Below are 21,993 nucleotides of genomic sequence, written 5' to 3'. Positions count from 1 at the left end.
GGGTCACAAATTGGGTCGATGGGTCTAGTATATAACCCAAAATTTTAACAAAACATTTCATTTTTCATTTCTTTAAACCGATCAAACCTCTAAATTGTTCTTCAAGAACGAAGAACACGGCCGCCTGGGTTCATATGAACCCAAATTCCGATCGATCGCCGCCTCGTCGGCCGCCGTTCATCGGCAGTAATTTTGTTTTTGATTTTTCGAAAGCTTTCGACTCCTATTTTCTGAAAATAATTTTGGTTTTTTTCAAAAACGCCTCGAGGAGGGCTAGATCTGAGAGAAAATCTCGAAAACCCTCCTTGATCCTTGGCAAGAAGGTATACTTGTAACATATAAGCCTTCTTCTTTATTAGTGAGATATTTTTATTTATAAATGGATAATACTTAATTACTTCATAATTATTTTTTAAGCATTTAAATAAAAATATTATACTTAAATATATTTAAATGGAAATTTTATAAAATATTAATCAAATCAAGATTCAATCAAAATATATAGAATAACATTATTATGTTTAATAAGTATGATTATTTGAAACTCGAGAGTCATCTGACACTATTTATTAATTAATTTTTAATAAGTGTTATTTTATTTTTACTTTTGTCGCAACCGTCTTTCGGTTGGGTCCCGGAATTGGGCTTCGACTTGAAAAATGTAGATTGGAGTCGCCACCGATCATTTATTTAAAAATAAATGGGTTGATCGGATACCCTATTTCTTACCTGATCTGCGTCTTACCTGAGATGTGTCGGATTCGGGAATCGGTTACAGTCAAGGAAGGGCTAGCACCCTTGAACTGCCCTTTCGGTACTGTGTAATTTCCAGTTGTCTTTAATTAAGAAAATTGAAAGTTAAATTAAAAGGTAACGTATAATCCAAAATTATTTACCTTAGATTGATTTGAAAATATCTTTAAAAAGTCAAGAATCATGTTAAAAAGGTATTGAAAATAATGAAAAATGAAATAAAGGAAATAAAAAATGAGATAAGGTAAGGATAAAATAAGAAAATGGAATACCTACAATGGAATAGATGGAAACAAAATAAAACAATGTCAAACATAAAGGAAATGAACAACATAAAGAAAATAATAATGATGATGTACGTATAGTAAACAAATAGATGAATACCTGAATGAATTAAAAAAAGAAATAAAGAAAATAGAAATAAATGTAAGAGAAAATAATAGTACATATATCTATAATAATAATACAACAGTTTTTAATGCAAAACAACATAAAAATGATAGGATACGTACACATATAACGCTAAAGAAAACACTAGAAAATATATGTACATATATATAATTAAAATATTTATAAAAAAAACTAATAAAACTAAGGGATGAAACGTTTATATATATAAATACATATGATAATTTGTAAACAAAAATAAAAAGTCATGAAATAAGGGAGAAAAAAATACATGTATATATAAAGTAATAATAATAAAAAAATGGCTATATTAAAATTAAAAAAAGGCAAAATAATAGTAACTGGACTAAATCGAAAGAAAACCACGATTGAAGGTCGAATTTAAAAAAATCGAGTTTAAAAAACTGGATTCGGGGTTAAAATTGAAACTTTCAAAACAGGAGGGTCAAAAACGCGATTTACCCTTTAAAACAACAGAAACACGCGGATCCCCTCTTGATGGGTCGGGTTGCACGCGGATCTCCTGATGGGTTCAATATTTAAGCCAATAAAACATTTTAAAATTCATTCTAGCCTTAGTTGAAACCGAAGGCTCTCTCCCATTCCCTTCTTCCTCTGCCTTGTTCTTCAGACATGAAGAACAAGGGCCATGCGCCGCCGCCTGAGAATGGTGACCACCGCCTCGCCGCCGCTCATCAGCGATGATCCACCACGAAACCCAAATTTTTAAAGAGCATCCTTCTCTCATAGTTCAAAATCCAACCGGTTTTTCAGAAATCAAACTTAAAAAACACAGATCTAGGAAATAGATTTTCCAGAAAAAAATGCCTCACTTCGCTCGTCGGCCAAAATGCAACTTATGGGTTCCGTTCGCACCAACAACACAGGAGATACAACATGCAAGGTGAGAAACCGAACAGACAAGGTAAAAGAAAAAAAACTACCTCTTTTTTATTGATTTTTTCGAACGTCTTTACAAGGGCTTGGACCTTCTTGGCTATTGTGTGTGGGTGGATGTTACACAGTGATTTTGTATGTGAATCCAGTATCCAAAAAAAATCTCCTTTGTTGTGTTAATTACAAGCCTATTTATACTAAAATAAAAACCTAATTTTAGACTACATGTTTGAGTCCTAATGGAACTCTAATGCTTTGTTGTTTTCCACATGCACGTTGTTGGTTTGTTGCCGAGAAGCATGGAGACGTGAAGGATAAGAGGCCTTCGGTGTGGAGGAGTCCTTGAGCGAAGCATGCGGCGCTGGATGGGGGAAACTGCTAGGGTTGCGCGTGTTGGGTCTGACATAGAAACAAAACAAATGTAAATTTGTTAGTTTACTAAAATAATAATATTTATACAATATATAATATATATATAACATATAAATATGTGTGATTTTAAAAAAAAAATGTGTCTACAGCTGCCCCTCTTTGCCCATAGTCGTGTAACGGGGATAGGGCAAAGATTAAAAGACACACTTTTCGTTTACCCAAAAACGTATCCAAATTTAACATCATCCATATAAGGGTCAAGTCCCATCGAATATCCTCTCCTGTAGAGTTGAAATCCGATCATTGGACTAAATCATACAATTACTCCCTCGCCGGGAGGTTGAGCCAAAATTGGAAAATTCTGAGCACGAAATCCTTCGTCGCGAAGTTGAAAACGAGCTCAAAGCTTTTGACAAGTGGCCTCTGAATCGTCTTCCGGCTCAAGATACTTCGTTGTGAAGGTGGAACTTGACCTGAAGACTTTGGTGTTGTGATGTTACAGGTGACCCCTTTGTCGTGAAGTTGGGTCAATCTGTTAGGGTACGATACCATTTGTTGTGAAGTTGAGCCTGGAATTGGATATCCTTCGTTGTGAAGTTGAAATCCAAGTAAGTTGCATTGTTCCGAGTCCAATATCCTCCGCCGTGAAGTTGAAATTGGTTCTGGAACTGGGAAATTGTTTGTTGACAGTCAGCCGCCCCTTCGTTGTGAAGTTGAGCTTGTGTTGTCTGGAGTCCAATATCCTTCGTTGTGAAGTTGAAATTGGCTCTGAATTTGAGAAATGTTTGTTGACAACCAGCGGTCCCTTCGTCGTGAAGTTGAACTTGCGTTGTCTGGAGTCCAATATCCTTCGTTGTGAAGTTGAAATTGGCTCTGAAATTGAGAAATGTTTGTTGACAACCAGCGGTCCCTTCGTCGTGAAGTTGAACTTGCGTTGTCTGGAGTCCAATATCCTTCATTGTGAAGTTGAAATTGGCTCTGAAATTGAGAAATGTTTGTCGACAACCAGCGGTCCCTTCGTCGTGAAGTTGAACTTGCGTTGTCTGGAGTCCAATATCCTTCGTTGTGAAGTTGAAATTGGCTCTGAAATTGAGAAATGTTTGTTGACAACCAGCGGTCCCTTCGTCGTGAAGTTGAACTTACGTTGTCTGGAGTCCAATATCCTTCGTTGTGAAGTTGAAATTGGCTCTGAAATTGAGAAATGTTTGTTGACAACCAGCGGTCCCTTCGTCGTGAAGTTGAACTTACGTTGTCCGGAGTCCAATATCCTTCGTTGTGAAGCTGAAATTGGCTCTGGGTAAAACCTGCAAAGATATGCATATATGTGATGTTATGGATGTCATGCTCTTAGGTATGCCTAAAATGCATATGCAACATATGTTATCCTGAGCTCTAGAGAGTAATCTCGATCTCCGGTGGCCTGTCGTTGTTGACTCTTGAGCTTGAAGTTCCGATCTCTGATCTTAAATTCTTCAAACGTTTGATGATTTTTTTTTTTTTTTTTGAAGATGCTCCTCAACCATCTCAAGCATGTGCATGAGCCTTGATCGGCTTCTGGGTACCTGTACTTTTCAATGAATCTTTGTACAGCAATATGCGATTATCTTTCATAAAAATAAATAAACCATTAGGTTTAAATCTAATTCAAGATGCTCAAAAGGTATTGGAGGAAAGATGGTCTTTATTCATAAAGGCGGAGAAGAACAAATAATACATGGCAAACATTCTAGAAAACGAATACACAATGATGTGTAAATGAATGTCTTAGATCTCGATAACGTGGGCACATCTGAGTTGAAAAGCCGTTTGGTGACTTTGAGTGCAGCCTTTGCCAAAGGATCTTTGAAAATGCGACAATGTTTGGGAGGGTGCAACATTTCTCCGATTTGTTGAGTTCGTAGAAGATTCATGTGCCGGGATGTTTCCACTGTTGATATCCAAATCGCCCTTTCCGGGTTTTCAACTTGGACCCATCCTTAGTCGCAAGACGCCCTTTGCGGGTTTTCATCTTGAACCCACCTTATTTTCTCTTCTTTTTTCTTTTTCTTTTTTTTAATTTTAGGGCGCCCTCTCGGGTTTTCACCCTAAACGTTTTTTTTTTTTTTTCAACTTAGGACGCCCTCTCGGGTTTTCATCCTAAGCGAAGTATTTCTTGACTGCGTCCGAGTTGATGGGATGTGGCAGTTCAGGTCCGTCCATTTCAGCCAGGACGAGGGCTCCTCCGGAGAAAGCCTTTTTCACGACATAAGGTCCTTCCCAATTTGGCGTCCATTTTCCTCGGACATCTTTATGGACCGGCCAAATTCTTTTTAGCACTAGATCCCCTTCGCGGAATATTCTCGGGCGCACCTTTTTGTCATGTGCTCGGATCATTCGTTTCTGATAGATTCTACCATGATGAATGGCTTTCAGTCTTTTTTCATCTATCAGATTAAGCTGATCATATCTGGATTGTGCCCATTCTGCATCATTCAGTTTGACTTCTGACAAGACCCTAAGAGACGGAATCTCGACTTCAATGGGTAGCACTGCTTCCATTCCATAGGCTAGTGAGAATGGAGTTGCCCCAGTCGAAGTTCGTACCGAGGTTCGATAAGCGAACAAAGCAAAAGGCAACTTCTCATGCCAGTCTTTGTAAGTTTCAGTTGTTTTCTCCATTATCTTCTTAATATTTTTGTTTGCTGCTTCTACTGCTCCGTTCATCTTTGGTCTGTAAGCAGTGGAATTGTGATGTTTTATGTTGAACTGTTCGCAGGCAGCGCTCATCATCTTGTTGTTCAAGTTTGTTGCGTTATCGGTGATAATCCTTTCAGGTATACCATACCGACATATAATTTCTTTCTTCAGAAACTTGCAAATAGTGGATTGAGTGACACTGGCGTATGACGCGGCCTCTACCCATTTCGTGAAATAATCAATTGCTACGAGAATGAAACGGTGACCATTCGAAGCCTTCGGATGGATTTGCCCGATAACGTCCATGCCCCACACGGAAAAAGGCCATGGTGACGTCATTACATGAAGTGGATGGGGTGGAACATTTATCTTGTCTCCATAAATCTGACATTTATGACATCTCCTAGCATAGTTGATGCAATCACTTTCCAGTGTGGACCAAAAATATCCGCATCTCATTATTTGTCTTGACATCATATGTCCATTTGCATGTGCTCCACAAACCCCATCATGTACTTCTTCCACTATCATTTTTGCCTCTTCAGTATCGACGCACCTTAACAGAACTTGGTTATGGCTTTTCTTGTATAAAACCTCTCTGTCAAGGACATATCCAACTGCCAACCTTCTAAGGGTTCTCTTATCGGTTTCAGTGGCTTTTTCTGGATAACTCCGATGCTTGATATACTGCAGAATGTCGTAGTACCAAGGCTTAGTATCTTTCACTTCTTCAATTTGGTAACAATGAGCTGGATACTCATACGACTGCATGTTAATTGGCATCATTTCAGACCCCCCGCCAGTCTTGAATGTGGCAGCCAAGGTAGCTAAAGCGTCAGCCATTTGATTTTCTTCTCTAGGCACGTAGTGGAAGGTGACTTCGTCGAACTCTTCGAGCAGATCCAACACTAGTTTTCGGTACTCTAACAGCTTTATATCCTTGGTTTCCCACTCTCCTCGGAGCTGATAGATTACTAAGGCTGAGTCTCCATACACCCGCAAAGTCTTTATATTTTGCCCCAGTGCAGCCCGAATTCCCAAGACACAGGCTTCATATTCTGCCATGTTATTGGTACAATCAAAGTTCAGTCTGCTGGTAAATGGGTAGTGACTCCCTTCTGGGGAGACTAGAATTGCCCCGATGCCATGTCCTAGTGCATTTGATGCCCCATCGAAGTGCATTCTCCAGGAACCGTCCGTTGAAATGCTTGCTTCCTCTAAAGATATGGCCATTAAGTCCTCGTCTGGGAAATCAAAGTCCAGCGGCTCATAGCTCTCATCAGTTCTGCTTGCCAAAAAATTAGATATGGCACTGCCTTTTACGGCTTTTTGGCTCAAGTATTCGATGTCAAATTCAGACAAAAGCATCTGCCATCGGGCTAACCTTCCGGATAGAGCAGGTATACCCATCATGTATTTTAGAGGGTCTAACTTGGAAATCAGCCAAGTGGTGTGATACAACATGTATTGTCGAAGTCTTTTTGTAGCCCATACCAGGGCACAACAGACCTTCTCAATAGGAGGATATCGGACCTCGCAATCGGTGAACTTCTTGCTTAAGTAGTAGATGGCTCTTTCCTTCTTCCCAGACTCGTCATGTTGACCCAGGACACACCCCATGGAGCTTTCGAATATGGAGAGATACAAGAACAGAGGTTTTCCTGGGATAGGGGACATCAGTATAGGAGCGTGGGACAAGTACTCTTTTACCTTCTCAAATGCAATTTGACAATTTTCATCCCATGTTCTAGGGCTATTCTTTCGGAGGAGACGAAAGATGGGGTCACATTTGTCGGTTAACTGAGAGATAAACCGAGCTATGTAGTTTAGTCTGCCCAGAAAACCTCGGACTTCTTTTTGTGTTCGTGGAGGAGGTAGACTCTGGATGGCCTTAACCTTATCCGGATCAACCTCAATGCCTTTTCTGCTGACTATAAAGCCTAATAGTTTCCCGGATGTCACCCCGAAGGTACACTTGTTAGGGTTCAGTCGTAACCGGAATTTCCTCAATCTTTGGAAGAGCTTTCTCAGATTCTCGACATGTTCATTCTCGGTCTGTGCCTTGACGATCATGTCGTCGACATAAACCTCGATCTCTTGGTGCATCATGTCGTGGAACAAGGTAACCATAGCTCTCTGATATGTTGCCCCAGCATTCTTTAATCCGAAAGGCATCACTTTGTAACAGAAAGTTCCCCACATTGTGACGAAAGTGGTCTTCTCCATGTCTTCGGGATGCATCTTGATCTGATTGTACCCCGAAAATCCATCCATGAATGAAAAGTAGGCGTTCCCGGCCGTATTGTCCACCAGAGTGTCTATGTGTGGCAGAGGAAAGTTGTCCTTGGGACTGGCCTTATTAAGGTCCCGGTAATCGACACACATGCGTACTTTCCCGTCCTTCTTCGGCACAGGCACTATGTTGGCCACCCACTCAGGGTATTTGGCCACTTGGAGAAAACCGGCATCAAATTGCTTCTTGACTTCTTCCTTGATCTTAAGGAGCATTTCTGGTCGCATTCTTCTCAGTTTTTGCTGCACAGGTTTGAATTCTGGTTTGATTGGCAGTTTGTGAACTACCATATCTGTGTCTAGTCCCGGCATGTCTTGATACGACCAAGCAAACACATCTTCGTACTCCTGAAGTAAGGCTATCAGGTTTTTTCTTGCTTCAGTCGAAAGAGTTGTGCCGATTTTAACCTCCTTTCGATCTTCCTCAGTGCCCAAATTTAATATTTCGATCGCCTCCTCATGTGGCAGTATTTGCTTTTCTTCTTTTTCTATCATTCTCAACAATTCGATAGGCAAGTTGTATTCTTCTTCATTATCGCATTCTTCAAATTCCCCAAGGCAAATGGTTGATTCAAAATCCACCTCCGGATCAGGATCATTAGTGCCCCCATTATCGTTATCTGGGAACCTGAAAGAAGAAAAATGTGCATGTGTGAGAGGATAATATCCCACACGGAACGGTCAAGAACTAACTTTGAGAGTAACTGGAAATGAAGTACTGGAATGAAGGAGATAGGGAATGAATTCAAGAATAAAAGAAAAGTTTGTTTGCCATGGAAAGGAAAAATTCATCTTTTATTAAACTTAAACAAAATATTTATTCACCCTTACAAAAGATCACCTATTGCCCCGGGTATAGGCAAATAGGGATAGCTCGAATATTACTCTGAAAGATTCTTGTAAACCACAGGTAGTTCTTCCACCGACCAACTGCTAGGCACGAACCCATGTGGCAGAAGGCATATCACGGATCTATCTCCGTTGTCAACATCTTCTGTGGTCACGGCATTAACATTCAGATCTTCCAGAGCCGTTTCTAACTCGGATGTGGTGGTCTCAAACACATAACCACCTGACTTGAATGTTCTGAAAAGCGGCGGGAATGTCATAGGCTTCCATTGGAGTTCGTTTCCAGTCAATCTAGCTAACCTTCTCTCCCGGTTCTTTTGGATTTCCTTTCTCTGTTCATGATAACCGGGCTGAAAACCGAGCCCAAATTGGTCTGATTTTGGGATAGGAATGACAGGATTGATCATCCCTTGCAAATATTTCCCAAAACCTCTCCCGGTTCTGGCGCCTCGACCTAGGGTTTGCTTGATCTCCATCCTTGTGCATTTGGAGAGTCGAGGTCTTGGGATTCTCTTTCCTTCTGCCACAAATGTGGCATTCACAAACTCCAAGGAGCGGAACGAACATTCTACCGCTTCCTCGTCTACTTCGATGTATGGAGCCTCCGTGGTCACGCTTGCCACGATATCTTCCTCAGCGTTGATAATTACCAAGGCCCCGTCAATGACAAATTTAACTTTCTGGTGCAACGTGGAGGGTACTGCACCTGCCTGATGAATCCACGGCCTTCCCAAAAGACAGCTATAGGACGGCATGATATCCATCACAAGGAACTCGACATTATAGGTGGCTGGTCCGATGGTCAATGGTACCTCAATCTTTCCGATTACCTCTCTTTTGGTCCCATCAAATGCTCGGACCACATTCTGACAAGCTCTCATATGAGAGGTATCTATTGGTAGCCTCTTCAATGTAATCAAAGGCATCACGTTCAAGGCTGAACCATTATCGATTAAGACACTTGGTAAAGCGTGCCCCTTACAGTAGGTAGTAATGTGTAACGCCTTCGTTCGGCCTCTTCCTCCTGATGGAATCTTATCATCTGAAAACGAGATGAGATTATCAGCTTGAATATTGTTCACCAGTCGATCCATCTTGCTGACTGGTATGTCTTGTGGCACGAACGTTTGATTAAGGACATTTAACAACGCTTCTCGGTGTGCTTCCGAGCTTAAAAATAGTGCTAGCATTGAAGTACGTGTAGGTAAGTTGTGGAGCTGTTCTACAATGTTGTACTCGTTGTGCTTCAAGATCTTGAGGAACTCTTTAGCTTCTTCCTCCTTTATAGGTTCATTGACGACTAGCACATCTTCTTTGAAAGGCTCCAGTGGTCTTTGCCCCACTTTACTATTACCTCCTCCGGAAGTGCTCACCTGACACTCGTACTTCCATGGCACTTGCCGATTGTCCTTATATTGAAAAGGCCGCGGTGCGGAGATTACCACCTTGGCTGGTGTTGTCACTGTCATGCTTGCCTTAGGGGTAATTATCAAAGGACTACCCCTACCAAATTTTCTATCGGATGATTCTCCGGTGGCACAAACATCTGCTTCCCAAGAATCTTGAATTTCTTCGTAAAATTCCAACTCCTTTCGATCCATCATGAGCTGGACTAACAATCTGAACTCTGGGCAATCTTGCACTTTATGCCCTTCTTTGTTGTGGTAACAACAATGGTTACCATCTTCGTTTTCTATCGTATCTGAATATGGTGCAAGAAATCCTGCCTTTACCATTTGGCTCCATACCCAAGCCAAAGGAGATTTAACCTCTGAAACACTCAATTTAACTTTCCTGCCCCCTTCGGTAGTAACGGCATTGATTCCTGTCTCCTGATGATTGGGCAAGGGATTCTGGGCGACGTTTGGTGTTCCGGAGTTGAAAGTGATCCAATTCTTGTTTCTCATCCGTTGCACAAGTCTCTTGAATGCGAGACAACTTTCAATCGAATGCCCCTGCACACCACCATGGTATTCGCAGTGAGCGCTCTCGTCATACCATTTCGGGTAAGGGGGATTTATTGGATTCATAGGATAAGGCGACATTGCATGAGTGTCGAAGAGCTGTTGGTATAATTCTTTATACGTCATGGGAATGGGGTCAAACTGTTCCCTTTCCCTTTCTCTTCTTGGTTCTCTCTGGTTCTGTCTAGAAGTACCGGATGGTACAGCTGCTGTGGAATTTGAGCTCGAGATCGTAACCCCCTTGCTGACACTGTAGGTGTTTACATTGTTGATCTCTCGCTCCTTGTTTTTCGTGGGAGGCTTTTTACTGGAGTCTCCTCCCTCAATCTTTCCTTGTTTAATGGCCAACTCGATCATTTCGCCGGCCATGACTAAATCTGAAAAACTCCCCGACGTGATTGCTACCAAATGCCCGAAGTAAGGTACCCTCAGGGTCTGTACAAACAGCTTTCTAGTTTCCTTTTCATCCAAAGGTGGATGAACTTGCACAGATAAATCCCTCCATCTCTGTGCGTACTGTCGGAAACTCTCATTGTGTTTCTTCTCCAGGCTTTGTAACATGACCCGGTCTGGTCTCATATCATTGATATGCTTATACTGCTCCAGGAAAGACTTGGCTAAGTCTTTCCACGTCTTGATATGAGTTCGGCTAAGCTGGTTGTACCACCGAATAGCTGAACCGGACAGGCTCTCCTGAAAACAATGGATCAGGAGTTGATCATTCCCTCCATATCCTGTCATCTTTCGACAGAACATAGTGATATGGGCTGAAGGGCAGCTGTTCCCGTCGAACTTCTCAAACTCAGGAATTTTAAACTTTGGTGGAAGTACCAAGTCTGGAACTAGGCTTAGCTCCATTGCGTCCACTCCATAATAATCATGGTCTCCCTGGACCATCTTTATTTGATCTTCTAATATTTTTATCTTTTCTTCCATCTTTTTGGCTTTATCTTCCTCGTCAAAGTCTGGGACATTATAATCATCCGGATGATCATCAGGGATGATTGTAGAAGTTTGTATCTTCACAGCAGGTGCAACTTTCGCTTTGGTAGCGAATGAGTCCCCGGGTAGTGCTGCTTTCCCTTTAGTAGCAGATGCGTCCCCGGGTAATATTCCGGGTGAGAGAACCACTTGCGGGGTTGGTGGTATGGCCACCCCCTCGGAAGAGATGCCCCCTGATGCACTAGCTTGCTGTAGACCTGACAACTTGGCTACGATTTGGTCGACCAAGGACTCCTGATTTTTCTTGATGGACTCAAGAGTACTTTCACTGTTCTGAGCCATCTTATCTTCTAGCTCCTTTTGAAGTCTTGCCATGTGTTCTTCGATCTTCTCCATTCTGGCTTCCATTTGTCTCTTTTTTGCTCGAGTATTGTGCGGGTGATGTGTATCTGATGCTTGCGGTGGTAAGCTCGGTGTCTGAGACATGTTCTGTTAGTTAATATGAATGTAAAAACATGGAAAATATAAAATAAACAAACATGAAATATAAAATGCAAGAAATGTAATGTATGATGTATGCAATTGGAGGCATTGATACAGAAAAGTGTTCATTATTATAAATAATCCTTATTCAGACAAAAATGTTTTATCTTTTTAGAGACATAAAGACAGATTAAAGGTACATTCGGACTAAATCCTCTAGACCCCGAACAGCTTCCAGTAGGTTGACAAGTCTTCTGCCTTCATCTGTCACTGGTTGAATGCCTTGTCGAACCACACCAGCTTCCCTTGCTAGGCCGTGAAGATGATGGGCTGCTTTTTGCACTTGATCCAGGAAATCTCGGATGGTTGCGTCTCGGGCCCTCACCCTTCGTTGTGCTTGTTCCCAACGGAAACGCCATTGTAGTCCTCCGTCGAAGGGCACCATCTGAAGCTCGTTTGCTTGCCTGTTGAACCCATCTATAATAGCTTCTAACTCAGCTATCGTCTTGCCATCTTTCTCATGCTGTTTCTCTAAGTCAGCTACTCGAACTCTCAAGTGTTGGTTCTGATATTGACTATCTGCCAAGCGTCTTTGGGCAGTCTTTGTTTGTTCTTTCCAAGCTCTCTCATCAGGCCCCTCGAACTTCCTTTTCAGGCTATGAGATTCGTCTTTCCAGTATTCAGAGGTTACCTTCAACTTGGAGTTATCCTTGACCTTATCTTGATACCCCTTTCTCAAGTCTTCGAGCTCAAAACGGACTCTTTTTTGTTCTTTTTCCAGTTTTTCTGCCCGATCTTTCTGAGAGTCAGCATCAAGCTTCCACTGATAACGTTCAGCTTCAAGTTCCTTTATCCTTTGCTTCAGCTCATTACTCACGGCTTCAAACTCGGTCTTAGCTATCTCTAGTTCAGAAGGGACATGCCTGAGATGTTCCTCCATGGTCCGGGTGTCATCACAGTCTGGCACAGGGATATTGCCATTCTTTCTCAATCTTCGCCACTCCACATAATCCGGAGTGAGCATACTTCTGGCAGCTACAACATCCATCCGGAATACTTTCCTCCACGAATCGGCTACTTCTTTGATCATTTTCTTATAGCTGTCGCCGTGATACTCAAACTCTGACCTAGCTAACCCGCATGTTGCTGGGACAAACTGACGTGCTCCATATTGTCTAAGTGCTAATAGCGGAGCATACCCGACTGCTCCCCAAAGTCCAAGTAAGGTCACAGTGTCGGAGTCACCACATCGAAAAAGAACATCACTGAGGAATAACCAAGGGGCTCTCCAAACAATATCTCGGTCTTGAAGATGCGTAAAGACCTTCATCCATTTTTCTTTCGAGGCGCCTTCATGCCATTTTAAGGTAATAAATTCACCTAGAGGTGAATAGGTGGTGCTGAAACGGCGGTAGGCAACCCCGTCAGTCTTCCAGAAGTGGCTGTGAATCCAGACTTGAAGGAGCTGAATGCACCCGGTGAATCTTCCTCCGCCAGTTCTTCGGCAATGATTGAGAGATCGAAAGGTCTCCGCCAAGATGGCTGGTGCTGGATTGACCCTTCTCGAGAGTTGTTCGAATAGCTCCACTACGGTGGCATCGATGTATCCCAAGGTCTTTGGGAATAGAATTAGACCATACAGACCTAATGCAAACAGGTCTATTGTCTTCCATTCATCAGGATGGTGCTTCATTAGTTGTTTGATATGAAGCCAAGCGATTCCTTCTCCACTACCCTTACATCGAGCTCGGTCAGTTACCCATTTTTCATCAACTCCGGCAACCTTAGCTAGTGTATTTTTGAAAGGTTGACTTTTAATGTGCTTAAGGTAGGCCCGCTCGAGTTTGATGTTTTCACAATGCAGCAGTGTAGTGTACTCTTCTATGGTGGGCACCATGTCTTCCCGGTTAAAGGTGAAGCAACTGTATCCCGGGTTCCAGAATTGAACCAAGGCTCTAATTAAGGGCTCATCAATCTTAACATGAAGCAAAAGTGCAACATCACCGTACCGTTGGCTGAACTTCTGTTTCACCTCATTCTTCCAACTGTCCCAGATATCCCGGAGCTCTTGTACGTCATTTTGCTTTAGGCTGATCGAGGCGTAGCTAACCAGCTCTGACACATAGCTGTCTTGAAGACTGTCTCCCTTGTCCTTCTGAGTCTTCTCGGACCATAGTCGTACCTCAGGGTTTTTAATCTCTTGTATTACAACACCTTTATCCATTAATTCAGATTATTTTGTGCGTAATGAACGTCTTTTTAGGGATCAATGGCCTCTTGTTATGATGCAAATGCTAAAAACAAACACAAAGGCAAATGGTTAGTAAAATAAAAATAAATGAAAATAAAAATAACAAGAAAAAAACATAAGAAAAAAACAAACGATTAGGAAACAATTGTCCTAGGTTTTGGAATGTGGTTTTGGGGTAGGCTCTATTTCTTCGAAGTCTCCTGGTTTAGGTTCTAAAAACGGTACCCGAGTTCTCCTTGCTGGTGCCCCCTTGGGCTTACCAGACCCTTAGTCCTAAACCCATCACAAGCTTGTGTGGACTAAGTTAAACTCGAGGGGACACATTCCCTTATGTCTATGCAGAGAATAAATTCACACGAAGACATAAGGTATATGAATCCCGAGGGCTACTCGCTAGGCATATGCGGTGAATAAATTCACACGAATGCGTCGCTTTCACCCCCACTTAAAGGGTTCGGAGCTCGGGTATAGAGCCTTTGGATGAAAAGGTTTGGAAAACTGAAATCATTAGAAAACGGTCAGTCCAACTATTTACTCAAAAAAAAAATATAACCAAAAGTAAGTAATAAGGATCGAAATGTTACCTTAAAGTTCCAACTTACCCTTTTCATTAAAAAGACAACTGGAAATTACCTTAGCCTGACCCACTTACCTGTGTCCCCAGCAGAGTCGCCAAGCTGTCGCAACCGTCTTTCGGTTGGGTCCCGGAATTGGGCTTCGACTTGAAAAATGTAGATTGGAGTCGCCATCGATCATTTATTTAAAAATAAATGGGTTGATCGGATACCCTATTTCTTACCTGATCTGCGTCTTACCTGAGATGTGTCGGATTCGGGAATCGGTTACAGTCAAGGAAGGGCTAGCACCCTTGAACTGCCCTTTCGGTACTGTGTAATTTCCAGTTGTCTTTAATTAAGAAAATTGAAAGTTAAATTAAAAGGTAACGTATAATCCAAAATTATTTACCTTAGATTGATTTGAAAATATCTTTAAAAAGTCAAGAATCATGTTAAAAAGGTATTGAAAATAATGAAAAATGAAATAAAGGAAATAAAAAATGAGATAAGGTAAGGATAAAATAAGAAAATGGAATACCTACAATGGAATAGATGGAAACAAAATAAAACAATGTCAAACATAAAGGAAATGAACAACATAAAGAAAATAATAATGATGATGTACGTATAGTAAACAAATAGATGAATACCTGAATGAATTAAAAAAAGAAATAAAGAAAATAGAAATAAATGTAAGAGAAAATAATAGTACATATATCTATAATAATAATACAACAGTTTTTAATGCAAAACAACATAAAAATGATAGGATACGTACACATATAACGCTAAAGAAAACACTAGAAAAATATATGTACATATATATAATTAAAATATTTATAAAAAAAACTAATAAAACTAAGGGATGAAACGTTTATATATATAAATACATATGATAATTTGTAAACAAAAATAAAAAGTCATGAAATAAGGGAGAAAAAAATACATGTATATATAAAGTAATAATAATAAAAAAAATGGCTATATTAAAATTAAAAAAAGGCAAAATAATAGTAACTGGACTAAATCGAAAGAAAACCACGATTGAAGGTCGAATTTAAAAAAATCGAGTTTAAAAAACTGGATTCGGGGTTAAAATTGAAACTTTCAAAACAGGAGGGTCAAAAACGCGATTTACCCTTTAAAACAACAGAAACACGCGGATCCCCTCTTGATGGGTCGGGTTGCACGCGGATCTCCTGATGGGTTCAATATTTAAGCCAATAAAACATTTTAAAATTCATTCTAGCCTTAGTTGAAACCGAAGGCTCTCTCCCATTCCCTTCTTCCTCTGCCTTGTTCTTCAGACATGAAGAACAAGGGCCATGCGCCGCCGCCTGAGAATGGTGACCACCGCCTCGCCGCCGCTCATCAGCGATGATCCACCACGAAACCCAAATTTTTAAAGAGCATCCTTCTCTCATAGTTCAAAATCCAACCGGTTTTTCAGAAATCAAACTTAAAAAACACAGATCTAGGAAATAGATTTTCCAGAAAAAAATGCCTCACTTCGCTCGTCGGCCAAAATGCAACTTATGGGTTCCGTTCGCACCAACAACACAGGAGATACAACATGCAAGGTGAGAAACCGAACAGACAAGGTAAAAGAAAAAAAACTACCTCTTTTTTATTGATTTTTTCGAACGTCTTTACAAGGGCTTGGACCTTCTTGGCTATTGTGTGTGGGTGGATGTTACACAGTGATTTTGTATGTGAATCCAGTATCCAAAAAAAATCTCCTTTGTTGTGTTAATTACAAGCCTATTTATACTAAAATAAAAACCTAATTTTAGACTACATGTTTGAGTCCTAATGGAACTCTAATGCTTTGTTGTTTTCCACATGCACGTTGTTGGTTTGTTGCCGAGAAGCATGGAGACGTGAAGGATAAGAGGCCTTCGGTGTGGAGGAGTCCTTGAGCGAAGCATGCGGCGCTGGATGGGGGAAACTGCTAGGGTTGCGCGTGTTGGGTCTGACATAGAAACAAAACAAATGTAAATTTGTTAGTTTACTAAAATAATAATATTTATACAATATATAATATATATATAACATATAAATATGTGTGATTTTAAAAAAAAAAATGTGTCTACAACTTTAATAGATATAGTTTTAAATTATTTTTTACATAATTTTAATTATTCTCACGTTATAATGTTTTTAGTAATTTCTTTTGTTATTTTCATCAATTCTAACATTTATTATTTTATTAGAGCTTAAATGTATTGATACTGAAATTAGATACTCCCTATTAAATTAGTATTTAAGAAATTTTCATTTCTAGTTGATATCTGAACTAAACACTCTGTTAAATTGATACTATTTTTTTTTTATAAAATTATATCACACGTTAATAAAGATGTCATCATGTATTTTTAAAAATATCAAAATAACATATATAATTAAAATTTAAAGTATTAATTTAAGAAAAAATGTCAAAAATCTCGAAAACCCTCCCCCAATCCTCGGCTTTTGTTCTTTTTCGGGTTTTTTGAATAAAAATCAACTAGAATAACATCAATCATGCTACATGTGAGTACAAAACCAAAAAAAAGGTGAGAACTTTTACCTTTCCCTTTATTTCCTTTTAGAAGCTTTCTACAAATGCTCGGTTTTCTCTCGTATTTTTTCTTGTAATATTTTTTGTATTTCTCGTATGATTTCTTGTATTATAACACCCATAACCCGTATAATTATACCTATACAGATTATAGATATCACCCGAATTTATAAAACCATTTTTACAATTCAAAAGAGATTTAAAATTTATTTTCTTAAAATGGTAATTGATATTATATAAATACCATATCATATGAATTGTATTTCATTATAACAAATTTAAAACAAAAGATTTTTTATGAATAGTGAATTGTGAACAGTAACAACGAACAGTGCACTGATGCACTGCTACAGTAAAGTGAACAGTGTACCGATGCACAAAAACATCGAATTATAATTGTGTATCGATGCACTGCTACACTAACTGCTACAGTATTTTTCCGAAAAATACATATAAAACTCATAAAAATTTAACCTTTCATCACTATAAAATTTACCATTTTGTTTCCAAATTTATTCAACAAAACAAATCGAATATTATTAATTACATGTCACTATCTAAATCAAATTACATCTTATGATGTCTTACTGATATTGAAATATACCATCGATGCTTGAGGTCACTTTGAACACTTTATTCCAATACTTGCTTTTTACCTACACGTGAAAATCATCACACGCTAAGTATAAACTTAGTGAGGCAAATAAAACAATAATAGTGCAATACAATTCATGCATGATTTTTAATGTCAATTTCAAAATGCCATAAAATCCTATTACCAACATATCCAATATTTTTCCATGATCAAATATGATAAAATCTCTTACCATTTATCCCATAAGCTCGTAAGCTTATTTGGATGCTTACCATTTATTAAGCAATAAACCATAAACCATAGCCCATAACCCAATATTAAACCTTGAGGACCCTGGGTATTCGAGTAAAATACCTACACCGTAGTGCTAAACCTGCACTAAGCATACGCCATAGTGCTAATCCGGACAATACACATAGGGCACCACCTACACTAAGCTTACGCTATAGTGCTAATCCGGACATAAACTTGCACTTAGTGTCTTTACACACTATAGTGCTAATATAAACCTACAGCTGCTATACTCTATGACATGCCAACTATACCCTGTCCCTCAATGACTAACTTGGGCATATAGTATATTTTATTCGATCCATCCATGGAAAAATATATCATCAATATTTAACATTTGGCAGTTCATACCCGAAAACATTTATGGTAAAATATCACATTTTTCATGATCGATGCATTTTGATTTCATACCATGACATTTCAATGTCATATCAAAGTTATAAAAATGACATATATCATGCTGATATAAACAAGGTCGACTTATCGCAAGTCTTCTTGATGATGTATAAAACATCCATGTATAATTTCATGCATGTATTGCACTCACCTTGACACTTTATATCTTTCAAAATATGTGCCTCACTATTATCCACAATAAACCCTTTTTATACTTGACTTGCATCATTTGCAAATCAATCATAATCTTTATAAATCACAAATTCATAATGATACATATGTTAGTATTATACTAACATAAACGTATCCCAAATAACTCCATAATATACTTGAACTCATTTTTTTATCAAAATACTCAATACTTAATAATTCCTTTTAATATTGGAACCGACTTTTCCAATTTACACAAAATGGTCCTTCACCATTTTATCACTTAAATTCTTAATACCAATAATTCCAGCATAGTATATCAATTATACAACACTTACACGACAACCCATCAATTTTCCATATTCAGACAATTCGTACTACCTTTAAAGAATCAGTATTCTGTATTGATATACACACTGGAATTCAATTATGTTTCTTTCGTTAAAAACTAGACTTGAATAAGAATCTATCCATATAAATAACTCCTTCTAATTCATTCTTTACAATTTATGGTGAATTTTTAAAGTTGATCAACAGAATCTGTTTTGCAGAATCTGCTGTTCGATTTTTCCATATTCAGACAATTCGTACTACCTTTAAAGAATCAGTATTCTGTATTGATATACACACTGGAATTCAATTATGTTTATTTAGTTAAAAACTAGACTTAAATACGAATCTATCCATATAAATAACTCCTTCTAATTCATTATTTACAATTTATGGTGAATTTTTAAAGTTGATCAACAGAATCTGTTTTGCAGAATCTGCTATCCGATTTTTCTGACCTTTCCTTGGTTAAAAATTCATATCTCTTTGTATACACCTTGAAATTGATTCCCGTTTGTTTTAAACAGAACTAGATCGATATATGAACATAATATATAAAAAAAACCTCCAAATTATTTTTATATAATTTCTGGTAAATTTCCAAACCCACTGCAAAATTCAAATATAAATTGTTTTCTTTAACCTCATCCCTAGTTTCTTCATCAATTCTTACAACCAATTCCTTAAAATCACTTAACTCTTCATAACCCATAAAACACAAGAATCAACATCCCCTTTCATCAACTCAAGATGAACTTGAATAACCAACAATATTATCATGCAATATTGGTACCCAAAAGATAGCGTTTTTCGCATATAACAATTTTTTATTTTCAACATACTCAAAATCCTAAGAAAATTACTTGAAATTTGAGTTGAAGTTTTCTCTTACCTTTGAAGAAGCCCACGTCTGGTTGGAGAAGAAGATGAACAAATTTGAATGAAATGTGGGAAACATCTCATCTTAATTTACATTTCATTCCACTTTAAATGAATATAATATTCATTTAGTTGAGATAAGACCAAATCACCCTTAATGAATCTTTTTATTTACCATAAAACCATGACAACTCATCCTTATCATATTTCAAAGTCAAATCTGAATTATTTTAACTTTTATTTCTGAAATTTCCCTTGAATTTTCAAAAATTGTGTTTTAGTCACTAAATCCGTTGTTTCGGTTAAATCTGAAAAATTGCACATTTCCAAACCAAATTTCTCTGATCCAAAATATTAAAATAATATTTCCAACCATTTTATAACATCCTTCAAAGTTTTGTAAAATTCCAATTCGATATGAATTACCTATTCCTTATCGGACTTTAACCCTTTCTAATTTTTTCTTTACTAAAATTTCCAAATCCATAAATATGATTTCTATAAAACCTCAATCTCAAGAGTAAACTATCTATTTATAGAATAAATTTCTTTTTGGGAAATTATCACTTAATTCCCTAAACGTTTTCCCAATTTTTTCTTTGACCATCAAACTTTCCAAATTTTCATTTTGGTCATTGTCTAAATTTTTGGGGTATTACAATTCTCCCTTCCTTAAGAAAATTCGTCCTCGAATTTTAAAACTTTTTAAGAAAACACTAACTCCCTTTTTATAAAGAAGTTTATCCAAAATAGGGATTTTTTTTAAACTCTCATCTTTCTTTAAAGATAAGAATAATTCAATAGTCTTTCAAACATCACTAAATTCCTTTTTCCCTTGTAACATCCTCAACATTATGATTTTGCTAAATCACTTTGACTAGAGAAATCGTCTTGTTATGTAGTTCTTTGATTTTTCGAGTTAAGATCCAAATGGATTATTCTTCATAAATCAAATCTATTCAAATCCTAATTTCCTTTATTGAAATGACATATAAAAGCTCTGGTCAATACTTTCCAAGCATCGATACATGAAAAATATTGTGTACTTTGTCCAACTCTGGATCTCAATTACCTCCATAGTTAATGCTAACTGATAAGCCATCAGTCCAACTCTTTTTAATATCTCATAAGGTCTAATAAATCTTAGACTTATTTTTCATTTGCGTTTTGGGCGCAAAATATTTTTACAATATGATACCTTGAAAAATACTTTATCACCTTCATAAAATTCAATCTCTTTCCACTTCAAGTCTGTATAAGACTTTTGCCGATTAAATATCATCTTGAGATTTTCTTGAATTATCTGCACTTTATCATAAACCTCTTTCAATAAATCTGGGCCGACAAGATTTCTATCTTTTAACTCGAACCCCTTCAATGGTGTTCAATATTTTCTCCCATATAAAACTTCATATGGAGCCATATTGTTACTCAATTGATAACTGTTATTGTAGGAAATTTCTACTAAAAGAAAATACTTTTCTTTTCCCATGATTCCTTGGAATCAATCACACATGCACTCAACATATTTTCTAATATTTGAATAATACTTTTTGACTTACCATCCGTCTGTGGATGAAAGATCGTACTGAAATTTAAATCAAGTACCCAAAACTTTATGCAAATATATTTCCAAAATCTTTAAGTAAACCTTGGATCTCTGTCTGATATAATGGATACTGATACTCCTTGTATTTGAATTGTCTCCTTAATATATAACTTTATATATTTATCCTATGCATAGTCTATTTGCATCGAAATGAAATATGTTGATTTAGTTAACCGGTCACTATTACCCAAATGGAATCCTTTTTATTTGATGTCAAAGGTAACCCTGTAACAAAATCCCTAGTGACTCTTTACATCCTGATACATTTTCTTCCCACTTGTATGCATAGTCAGTGGACTATAAGGTGCCTAAGAAAGAATATCTTTCTTCAATTCATCATTATGTGGAATACAGATTCTTCCTCGATAATTAGACATCCATCTAATTTGATTTCAAAGTCTTTAGTCTCACCTTTTTCCACTAGTGAAATCTTTTCCAAGCATCTACCATCTTTCCTTTGTAGCTCTATTATCTGATCTAAAAACATCGGTGTTACTTTTAATTCATCCAATAGTGTTCCATTTTCTTTCAACAATAGTCGCACATCCATAGCTCTCAAAGCTGCAAAAGTTTTCCGACTAAGTGCAATTGTTACAACATTTGTCTTACCTGAATGATAATCAATGATCAAATCATAGTCCTTTAAAAGTTCTATCCATCTTCATTGTCTCAAATTGAGCTCTTTTTGAGTCAACAAATATTTCAAACTCTTATGATCCGTGTAGATTTGGCATCTCTC

The 21,993-nt window shown here is 37.9% G+C and overlaps 1 protein-coding gene across 1 annotated transcript; it reads right to left on the bottom strand.

Moving 5' to 3' along the window:
• Positions 1–4,566: 4,566 nt before the first annotated feature.
• LOC120120555 lies at positions 4,567–15,868 on the bottom strand. Its single transcript, XM_039140172.1, has 3 exons — positions 15,707–15,868; positions 15,583–15,643; positions 4,567–7,940 (listed from the first exon to the last, which is right to left on the bottom strand). Exons 1-3 carry the CDS (start codon positions 15,866–15,868, stop codon positions 4,567–4,569), a joined length of 3,597 nt encoding a protein of 1,198 aa, XP_038996103.1.
• Between the last annotated feature and the right edge of the window lie 6,125 nt (positions 15,869–21,993).

Source organism: Hibiscus syriacus, unplaced genomic scaffold (genome assembly GCF_006381635.1).
Source record: "Hibiscus syriacus cultivar Baekdansim isolate YM2019G1 unplaced genomic scaffold, ASM638163v2 tig00110339_pilon, whole genome shotgun sequence".
NCBI lineage: Eukaryota > Viridiplantae > Streptophyta > Magnoliopsida > Malvales > Malvaceae > Hibiscus > Hibiscus syriacus.
This window is presented reverse-complemented; position numbering and strand designations above follow the sequence as displayed.

Excerpts from the sequence above, each read along its gene's own strand:
- LOC120120555 (XM_039140172.1), bottom strand. The coding sequence starts at position 15,868 with ATGAGAGAAGGATGCTCTTTAAAAATTTGGGTTTCGTGGTGGATCATC. Across the intron at positions 15,644-15,706 it reads GGAATGGGAGAGAGCCTTCG|GAGATCCGCGTGCAACCCGA; the intron begins GTTTCAACTAAG and ends TGAACCCATCAG. Across the intron at positions 7,941-15,582 it reads TGTTTCTGTTGTTTTAAAGG|AATGCGATAATGAAGAAGAA; the intron begins GTAAATCGCGTT and ends GGGAATTTGAAG.